The sequence below is a fragment of the Sinocyclocheilus rhinocerous genome, unplaced genomic scaffold (assembly GCF_001515625.1).
Source record: "Sinocyclocheilus rhinocerous isolate Xijiao unplaced genomic scaffold, SAMN03320098_v1.1 scaffold1084, whole genome shotgun sequence".
NCBI lineage: Eukaryota > Metazoa > Chordata > Actinopteri > Cypriniformes > Cyprinidae > Sinocyclocheilus > Sinocyclocheilus rhinocerous.
The window spans coordinates 370,890-381,761 of NW_015656001.1; the positions used below are offsets into that span (position 1 = coordinate 370,890).

At 33.0% G+C, this 10,872-nt stretch overlaps 2 protein-coding genes across 3 annotated transcripts; both read left to right on the forward strand.

The window, feature by feature from the left end:
• The first annotated feature begins 1,091 nt into the window (after positions 1-1,091).
• LOC107719123 (uncharacterized) lies at positions 1,092-3,480 on the forward strand. Of its 2 annotated transcripts, XM_016526472.1 has the most exons (6): positions 1,092-1,181; positions 1,430-1,541; positions 1,870-2,167; positions 2,264-2,418; positions 2,602-2,884; positions 3,120-3,480. In XM_016526472.1, exons 2-6 carry the CDS (start codon positions 1,469-1,471, stop codon positions 3,268-3,270), a joined length of 960 nt encoding a protein of 319 aa, XP_016381958.1. In that variant the 5' UTR covers positions 1,092-1,181; positions 1,430-1,468; the 3' UTR covers positions 3,271-3,480. The 2 variants fall into 2 exon arrangements, with proteins under 2 accessions (XP_016381958.1, XP_016381959.1); XM_016526473.1 differs by lacking the exon at positions 1,430-1,541 and having other exon boundaries at positions 1,092-1,293.
• Positions 3,481-4,954: 1,474 nt separating this feature from the next.
• On the forward strand, positions 4,955-7,115 carry LOC107719150 (fucolectin-like). The gene is made up of 5 exons (XM_016526518.1): positions 4,955-4,997; positions 5,549-5,846; positions 5,943-6,097; positions 6,302-6,488; positions 6,964-7,115. The coding sequence occupies exons 1-5, from the start codon at positions 4,964-4,966 to the stop codon at positions 7,112-7,114; spliced, it is 825 nt and encodes a 274-aa protein (XP_016382004.1). The 5' UTR covers positions 4,955-4,963; the 3' UTR covers position 7,115.
• Positions 7,116-10,872: the final 3,757 nt, after the last annotated feature.

Sequence of the window (10,872 nt, forward strand, 5' to 3'; positions counted from 1 at the left end):
ATTCGAAATATTCCCAGAATATATAATGAAATATCTCGATTCTCAAATATGTGTAAGTAAATGCATTTTGCACCTTTATAGATAATGTTAGTTGATCTATAATGGGCGATGGGCAAAGTAGCCTAATAGTGTAACTTAATCTATTAACTATGCATAAAAATCCGTCTTTTTACTTAAATACCAGATATGGGTGTCATACCATAAAATATTTTTAATACGACTGACTTTGTATTTAATGTGAGTTTAATAAAAACATTGAAACATTTGAATTTTGAGTGTTTTTTTATTTATTTTTTGTTTTTATAGCATGCAGTAGAAGAAGAATAAGGCAAAACAAATGTTTTGGTTAATAAAAAAGGTTTAAAAATAAACACTTTTCTTTTTGCTGTGGAAGAATGTCAGGCATTGGGGGGGGGCTTGCAAAATTGACCCGAGAAGGAGGGGGGCCCCGGAGTAAAAAAGGTTGAGAACCCCTTTGTTAGAGCCAGTAATCATTTTGTATTTTGTAATGTCCAGTAGCACAAGACAGATTATTGGCATAATAGTGCCATCTAGTGGTAACTATGGGTGTTACCTGTTCCCTTTACTTCCTCTATATGAATATTGCACCATTTTTTTTTCTATTACTTCTATTTTACCTTGATTTATAGCCTACTTCTCTTGTACTCAGATTGGCTAAAGACATACTCTTCCAATACCATATGACCATCACCATCAGAAGCCCTGAGATGATTGAGCTCAAGAAAATGGCTACAGCAACCCACTGTAATATGTTAATTGAACTTAAATATCTATAATAAAAAAAATGTCATAGCTATTAACAAACTACATTCCAATCACTGTTGATTGGACATTAGTAATAATTGAAGCTTGTCTGCTATTCCATCAGACTTGTTTTCAGGCATATAATCTTTTATTCTTTTTCCAAATATGACACAAGGCCGCATTCTGTTATTCTTGAGCTAATCATATTGACTTGACAGAGCCATTATGGTTATGTTATAATTTTATTTAAACTAAATTTCTCAGAATAATTATGCTTTTATTACTCAGCGTTTAAAGCCCTATGCGACTCACTTCCGCCCGTCCTCCGATCGCCGTCCTCTCTACGGCTCTGAACTATCCTATCATAATAAAGGCAAAAAAACTGCAACTAAAAGCTTAATTTGTTTAGAAGCTTGGTATTTTTCTGATTTTATTTACTTCTCATTTGCAGAGCAATGGACATGCATGTGTTTTTCCTGCTTTGTACTTTTGTGGTGCCTTGTTTTACAGACGCAACTACAGCTAAAGGTAAAGTTGGTTTGTTTTGAAAATACAGACGTAATACATTAGACACTTGTTTCATATTTTGGTATTACTTTTAAACTATTTCAATAATTGCTTTGTCTTGCATAAATGTTTGTTTACATTTTTATAGAGAAGTTTGGTATTTTTCTGATTTTATTTACTTCTCATTTGCAGAGCAATGGACATGCATGTGTTTTTCCTGCTTTGTACTTTTGTGGTGCCTTGTTTTACAGACGCAACTACAGCTAAAGGTAAAGTTGGTTTGTTTTGAAAATACAGACGTAATACATTAGACACTTGTTTCATATTTTGGTATTACTTTTAAACTATTTCAATAATTGCTTTGTCTTGCATAAATGTTTGTTTACATTTTTATAGTTACATTATAAATATATTAAGGTTGCTGCATATTATCGCAAAAGGACTTTGTCTTGAACTGTTGTGTCCTTGCCAATAATGATGGAAATATTTAATAGTTTTCAGTAGTTATACACTTAATATGTGTCTATATAGAAAATATATATATACACACACAAAACACATAAATAACTTTTGACTATAGTGCTTTATCAATTTCAGCCAGAAATCTTGCTTTGTATGGCAAGGCCACACAATCAGACCTGGTTGAGAATCCTTGGTCAGCAGATGGCCATGCCATTAATGCTGCTGATGGTAATCGTGACTCTAATTTTGAACATGGATCCTGTACTGCTACTACAATGCAAAATGACCCATGGTGGAGGTTAGACTTACTAGACAAGTATGTAGTGACCTCCATAACCATCACCAACCGAAAAGACTGCTGTCCTGAAAGGCTTGATGGAGCTGAGATACACATTGGGAACTCTCTGCTGAACAACGGCAACAGCAATCCTTTGTAAGAAAACTACACTACAACTATTTTAAAAGAACAATGTGATGAGGTTACATACACACGATCACACACTGTTCATCTGCTGTTGTTTTAATACAGGGCTGGAAAGATTTCATCCATTCCAGGTGGGAGATCCCTCACTTTCAAATGGAAGAAAGGCATTCCAGGCCGTTACATCAATGTGGTCATACCTGGATCTAATCGACTTCTTACCCTCTGCGAGGTCGAGGTTTACGGTTATCCAGCTCCTGATGGTGAGAAGGATTTAAACAGTGTAGCTCTGATAAAAGTAATTAATCAAAAAGAGAGAATGCTTACTATAATCTTTTTATTCAAAAACAACAAAAAATCAATAACGCGATGTTGTCATGATTTCCATCTCTAGATTGTAAGACAAGTTCTTTGTTCTTTCACTTGGAACTCATCTGTTGTTTTAGGTAAAAATGTGGCTTTACAAGGGAGAGCTACACAGATTTCCCTTCATGGAAACGGCTTTGCATCCAATGCCATTGATGGGAACAAAGATGGTGTTTACGGTCATGGATCCTGTACCCACACTGTAAATGACCTCAATCCCTGGTGGAGACTGGACCTACTGAAAAGGCACAAAGTGTTTTCAGTAGTAATTACAAACACAGTAGACAGTGTTCCTGAAAGATTGAATGGGGCAGAAATCAGAATTGGAAACAGTCTGGACAACAACGGCAATAACAATCCAAGGTAAGTGAATTCAGCTCTAAATCTCTTTATTTTTCTTTAAATACATTTAGAATTTACTGTAGTATGCTAAAAGAGTAACATATAACTTGATTACAAATGGGTACAATATTGTGTGTGTATTATTTATTTATTTCATCACTTGTGTTTAATTACACTGACTTGCTACAGTGTAGCTGCTTTGTATGTGGATGGTATTTCAAAGTTTCTCAAGATGCTTACCTCTCCTTTTCTTCAGGTGTGCTGTGATCTCTTCCATTCATCCTGGTTTTTCCACTACCTTTGAATGTGATGGGATGGAAGGACATTACATTAATGTTGTTATTCCTGGACGGCAAGAATATCTTACACTGTGTGAGGTTGAAGTGTACGGATCACCACTGGATTGAGAAGCACTTAAAAAAATAACTGACCTGTAATTATTTTCACACTGCACATGAAGTAACTGGATTAAATAGCAGGATCTAAATAGGGGGAAAAAATACATATAGGATGTTGTAGGGCTTTACTTCAAACAGACATTTACTCCTTCAGTTTACCTCCAAATCAGTTCTGATGAAGAAACAAAGTCTTCTACATCTTGGATGGCCTGATGCCATCAAAGTTTTGAATTAAAAATTAAAAAATGTCAATTAAAAGTTAATTTTCAGTACATTTTCATTTTTGGGTGAACTATTCCTTTAAGCTTCAGTACTTAAATGCACTACATGTAGAGTATTGATCATTGGACACTGGCAAATGGTCAATATGGCAACACTATTTTCTGTAGTGTAATGCAGATGTAAATTGCATGTTGTAAATAAATAAAATGATGATTTTTAAGTCTATAGTCTTTGCATATTGTGTATGTAAAATAAGTCTTAATGAAAACAACGATGCTAATTAAAATGTTTTTCTGGACACAATAAGTGCAAAAGTCAGAGGGTAAATATATTTTAAACATCCCAGCAAAAACAACAGAGCTTTCTTTGCTTAATGTTAATGGGAAGGAATTATTAATTACTATGTTTTTCCCCTCACTTTACTGTTTACTAGTGTACTTGAAGTAAAATGAGATAAAAACCTAATGGGTGCTTTCCAATGAATTACACCCCCTGTGTTTGCTTCAAACCAAAACTGTAAGTATACAAATGTGGCATTTAAAAAACAAAACAAATAAATGAATAAATAATAAGTGATACTGATTTGCAGGAGCAATATGAAATTATGCAGTACTAAGACTTGCAATACTATGACTCAGACTGACCCTAGCTGAGGCTGGACCTGCTATTGTGCAAAGACACTTTTCGTCATGATGGTGATGTCAAATAAAACCATAATTGAGCACAAAATATAAGACAACACTTACACATGGCTGTAAACACAATTAAGTGCATATAAACTGTGTATATCACATTAAGTAGATTTCATGGTTTCAACATTGTTTGTAATTTGACATTCTGAATTGCTTTTTTTGAACCTATTGCTTTGCTTTGTTTTTCATGTATTTTTACAGAATGGACCTATATGGTTTCTCCTTGGTTTCATGCACTGCAATAAAACTTTATCTTTATTACTTAGCTGAATTGACTAAAAACAATTATAATCTGTTCTCTTTAAGTTTCTTCATGCAGAACAAATAAACCATATATATTACAGTTGTGATAAAGCACATTTATCTCAGATGACCTGTTTAGATAAAACATCCATGCTGTGTATTTATAGCTGGCCCTTTTATATTTTTTTGCTATGATGAACACTTTTTGCCCAGAGTGACCTTCATCTTGTCTATGAGAGAAAAATAAACTAATTTTGTAAATTATAAAATACAGGTGAGTGGCTTGTTTAAATTAATGTCAGTTATGTTTTCATGCTATCAATTTAATTCCATAATTGACTTAATTGCATATTGAATTCAGTTATAGGGTAAGAAAGTCCAATTATTCTGATAAATATTAAAACAAACCCACAAAGTAAATCCATTATAAAATCAGATTATGAACAAAACTGAGTGCTTATCAGATTTTTTAATAACCTTGATTATTTTACTTCTCACGTGTAGGATAATGGAAATACACGTTTTTCATACTTTGGATTTTTGTGATGCCTTATTTTACAGACTCAACTGCAGCTAAAGGTACGGTTCAAAATTACACAGATATTTTTAATTATAAAGAAACACTCAAAATACATTAGACACTGGTTGTAACATTTTACTGCAAATCACATTTTTATGAGAGCAAGTTGTCACCTATGAACTTTTTTTTTAACTGTTTATTGTTAATTTTTATGTTAAGTTTTATGAATTATTCATAATTTCTTAAAAATCTTTCTGAAAATGCCTTAATTAGCTTATAACAGCGATATGTTGTGAAAGATGGTTTTTATATTTCAAAAATACTCCGTAGAGGGGAATATTGTCCCAAAAGAACTGTCTTGAACAAGGTGTTTCTTCTTGGCAATAATGGTGGAAATGTACTTGTTGCCTTTTGTATAAACTTAGTATATATCTGTACAAAAATTTACTGGCAAGCAAGGAAACAAACAAACAAATAAATAAATCCCTGTGAAATAATCACTGTCAAAAGTTAAATATTATATTGTCAAATATATAAGCCTTTTTAATTTTGACTTATTCATATACTTGTTTTATAATACATACTGACTATAATGCTTTATCAATTTCAGCCAGAAATCTTGCTTTGTATGGCAAGGCCACACAATCAGACCTGGTCGAGAATCCTTGGTCAGCAGATGGCCTTGCCAGTAATGCTATTGATGGAAATCATGACTCACATTATGATCATGGATCCTGTACTGCTACTACAATGCAAAATGACCCATGGTGGAGGTTAGACTTACTAGACAAGTATGTAGTGACCTCCATAACCATCACCAACCGAAAAGACTGCTGTCCTGAAAGGCTTGATGGAGCTGAGATACACATTGGGAACTCTCTGCTGAACAACGGCAACAGCAATCCTTTGTAAGAAAACTACACTACAACTATTTTAAAAGAACAATGTGATGAGGTTACATACACACGATCACACACTGTTCATCTGCTGTTGTTTTAATACAGGGCTGGAAAGATTTCATCCATTCCAGGTGGGAGATCCCTCACTTTCAAATGGAAGAAAGGCATTCCAGGCCGTTACATCAATGTGGTCATACCTGGATCTAATCGACTTCTTACCCTCTGCGAGGTCGAAGTTTACGGTTATCCAGCTCCTGATGGTGAGAATATGAACATTTATGATGTGGATTTAAACAGTGACTCTGATAAAAGTAATTAATCAAAAGAGAGACAAAACAGCAGAAATTCAATAAAGCTATAATTTAGATTCAACAATGTTGTAGTCATATATTTCGTTCCTAGACTGAAGGACAAATTCTTTATTCAAAACCATGAATTCACTTGGAACTCATCTGTTGTTTTAGGTGAAAATGTGGCTTTAAACGGGAAAGCTACACAAAAAACCGTCCTTGAAAACGGTTTTGCATCCAATGCAAACAAAGTGTTTTCAGTAGTAATAACAAACAGAGAAGATAGCTTTTCTGAAAGATTAAATGGGGCAGAAATCAGAATTGGGAACAGTCTGGACAACAAAGGCAATAACAATCCCAGGTAAGTGATTTCAGCTTTAAATCTCTTTATGTAAGCAATAAGGTTTTTGTAGGCGTACTAATATTGTATATAATACAGCACGCCTCAAATACGTTATTGCTCTTCTTAAACAGTTACTAATTGTTACTTAAACAGCAAGAGAATACTCACATATACTTCATTAAATGAATAACAAACAGTTAATTTTGCTGAAATACATTATACATGGAACAGTTGTGACACTATATTATTGATTGTTTATGTTGCTAAGGTTGTTGCGCAGTGATACACAGAACAGTTGAGTGAAGCGGTCGTAGTCGTGCTTTATCGTGAATAAAACACAGCCGCTGACCAATCAGAACCGAGGACTAGAACTAACCATTTAATAATTTTCTTTTAATACATTGAGAATTTACTGCAGTAGGCTATGTGTTTTGCATTGGACATGGACGGTAGTTCAGAGTTTCTTAAGATGCTTACCTCAACTTTTCTTCAGGTGTGCTGTGATCTCTTCCATTCATCCTGGTTTTTCCTCCACCTTTGAATGTGATGGGATGGAAGGACGTTACATTAATGTTGTTATTCCTGGACGGCAAGAATATCTTACACTGTGTGAGGTTGAAGTGTACGGATCACCACTGGATTGAGAAGCACTTGCTTATTTTTTAAATGTAATAATTATTATTGAAAAGTATTAATGTAAGCTGTAATCAAAGTTTCAATACTGAATACCAAACAGAACTAGAGTATAAATTGTTATCTTAATCCTTGTTTTTTCTTGTTAGCTGTTATCACAATATTTGCTCTTCCAATTGATATTACGAGATACCAAAGAAAAAAATACACACACACAAAAAAAACAGATGTAAATGATTTTTATTCAAAGAAAACTTGACAATGGCCAATATGGGCCACACTTTTTGTAATGTAAGACAGCTGTAGGAAATGTAGAGAAATTATAGATTTTTTTTTTGTTCTTAAAGGGGGTATCTTGCAAAATGTAAAAATATGTAAAACAAGATGTGAACACTTCATTATAATAAAACTATTATAATACAACTCACTATAAACCTGTATCTAAATATATGTGTGTGTTCTAAAATAAAATAACTGCTTAGTTATTATTACAGTAACACAAAAATATAACACTATAAGTCAAGATCATCTATTTTTTTAAACAGATACTTTGCAGAGTTCTCAAAGTTTTAATGTATTAAATTCTATTCCACAATACAAACATGAGGGTGTAAAGATAGAGAAGAATGCTGCGTAGAAATACTAAGGCCCAGACTGACCCCTAGTGGAGAGTGGACCTTTAGAAAATGCCCCCCAATTTTTATTTATTTATTTCTTATTATGCTTGCATTTACAACAAACAAACAAGGTACAAAAACACATCACATAGTCTAACAACACGTGAACAGCCTTAGGTTGAGCATAACCAGTGACAAACAAGATCACAATAAACCAATAATAAAGAAGAAAAGAAAATAAATAAATAGAACAAATAAACAAAACAAACCAAAAGGGGCTTTTTACATTAGTTTATACATGCCCCAAAAACGAAATCAATTTGAGAGCTTTCTTGTTTTTAACCAATTCTAAAGATTTGCACAAAATTTTAACCTGAATTTATTGGTAGGATAAATCTCATTTAAAATTTTGAAGTTCACCTCCTTAACTTTAGGAGGAAGAGGAAAAGATATATAGCTTTTCCTAATTTTTTAAATTTCCATAATATCAAAATCTTTGAGCATGTATTCCCTTCTAATAGGGTTAGGATAATAAGCCTGTAAAATAAAATCTCTAATGACCCTATTTGTAAATTTTTTATCACAAAAATCATAACCTTCTAAGGAGAGCTGTCTCAGTTCTGGGGAGACTTTGGAGTACAAAATGTCTTCTTTAACTATTAATCTTACAGCAATTGGAATGGCTCTAATTATTCTATTATAAGTATTAACAGAACACTGCAGTTGGAATTTTTCACAGAATTCTCTATACAGTAACAAATTTCCATTATCATCCAAGAAATGGGCAATCGCCCAAATTCCTTTGGATTTCCATTCCTCAAAATATACTGACTTTCTGCCAATCTTTATATATCTATTATTCCAAACTGGAGTGTTGTGAGGTGTGAAGTTATGTTTGTACAATAATTTCCAATAGACCTTACAAGTACATGTACAGTAAATGAATGTACTTTCCAGAAGGCCAACAATTCACTAAAAATGTTTTTTTTTATTGGTCTTATGAAGTAAGATAGTGTTTGTTGAGATAGTGAATTGGTGGGTTTTTGTTAAATGTGAGCCAAAATCATCACAATTAAAAGAACCAAAGACTTAAACTACTTCAGTCTGTGTGCATTGAATTTATTTAATACACCAGTTTCACACTTTGAGTTGAATTACTGAAATAAATGAACTTTTCCACGACATTCTAATTTATTGAGATGCACCTGTAAATGTCTATTAATATGTAAGCTGTGCATTTTTGTAGCCTTCCCTTCACTAAACCGGTTTGTAATGACATGCATTTTTTCTCGATGGCCGCTAGGGGACGTACAATCTTTTCCTATGACAATGAAACCGCAACCAGCATATTTTTATTTATTTATTTTTTATTATGCTTCCATTTACAACAAACAAACAAGGTACATAAACACATCACATAATCTCACAACACGTCACGGCCTTAGGTTGAGCATAACCAGTGATAAACAAGATCACAATAAACCAATAATAAAGAAGAAAAGAAAAGAAATAAATAGAACAAATAAACAAAACAAACCAAAAGGGGCTTTTTACATTAGTTTATACATGCCCCAAAAACGAAATCAATTTGAGAGCTTTCTTGTTTTTAACCAATTCTAAAGATTTGCACAAAATTTTAACCTCATTCATCCACTGGTTAAAGTTGGGTTTAGAAAATGCCCCCCAATAACCAAGACCAAGAGATGATTGATGGAGCTCAACAACCCACTGGAATATGTTATCATTTGTGCTCACCTGATAAACTGTGATGCTCCACTGATGAACTGAAACTCATATAATGCTATGGATATAGGCTATTCTCTGTATTCAGTGTTTTAATTCGATTTCACCAGACTCTCCATCTTCTGCTCTTTTTCTAAACAGAAAAAACACAAAGAGTGTTTGTTTGCTAAGATATGACAAAGGGCAGCAGTCAGAATTTTGTTATTCTAGCGCTATTCATATTGACTCTAAAAGCCATTATATTATTATGTTATTTAGCTTCATTAAAACTCTGAATTTCTCAAAACGATTATGTTTTCTTACTCAGCTTTTAAAGGATTCCCAGCATTCCAGGTCATCGACGATCGTAAAACGCCGTGTAGAACACTCATCATTGCCACTCAGATGGCTTAATAAAATTATAGTTAGACATATTTTGTTTCTCCCTTCAGTAACTATCCACAGCACACTATGAACAAATAAGTCAATTTCCTTGTGGTAATTAATTATCTTTTCTTAGAAATAATAATGAGAATACAATAGTCTAAATAATAGCTACTGAGGTTCAGTTCATTCATCCAAAGACTACATATCCCAGAATGCATTGTTCCGTGTACCGATGAACCCTCATTCTCGCAATCTTTTGCTTTTGCCGAACACGTTTCGCTTCAAGACACGTAAGGTAAATGTAAACATGGGTGTACTGTAAATTCAACAGCAGCTAATTTTACGATTGCTCGTCTGCTCTTTGAGATACAACAAAACTTCGTCTTTTAACCAGAGCCGGACAGTAACTAAGTACATTTACTTGAGTATTGTACTTAAGTACACTTTTTGAGTATCTGTACTTTACTTGAGTATTATTTTTTCTGGGAACTGATGACTTTAACTTCACTACATTTGAAAGACAAATATTGTACTTTTCACTCCACTACATTTCTATCAAGATCCTCGAAGTAGAAAGTCGTTAGCAACTTTGAAAGTCAGTGGGTGATTTCTTTCTTCTCTAAAAACTGTATTTTTTTCAGACAGTTTATCAGTAATCACTCTTGGGGCTACAGTATTAGTTATCTGTTTTAGTTTTAGTTACAGTTGTAGTAATGTTGTCATTTTATTAGTGTTTTTTATGTCTATATAGGTTTTTTATTAAGTTTTAGTTGTTTAATTTGAGTTATTTCAGTACTTCAACATACAAAATGGAAATGAAATAATATATATATATATTTAATGTATTTATATATATGTACATGTATATGTATGTGTGTGTGGCTGTACATACACATATGTAGTTGTTTTTTGGTGTTTGGCTTAGTGTTATGTTAGAATCATTATTATACTCATACCTTTTGTTCTTTTAATATTTTTGAATTGTTTTTAGCTTTATTTTTTTTGTTTTCATTTAAATGTTTTAGTTTTGAAATGTTGTATGC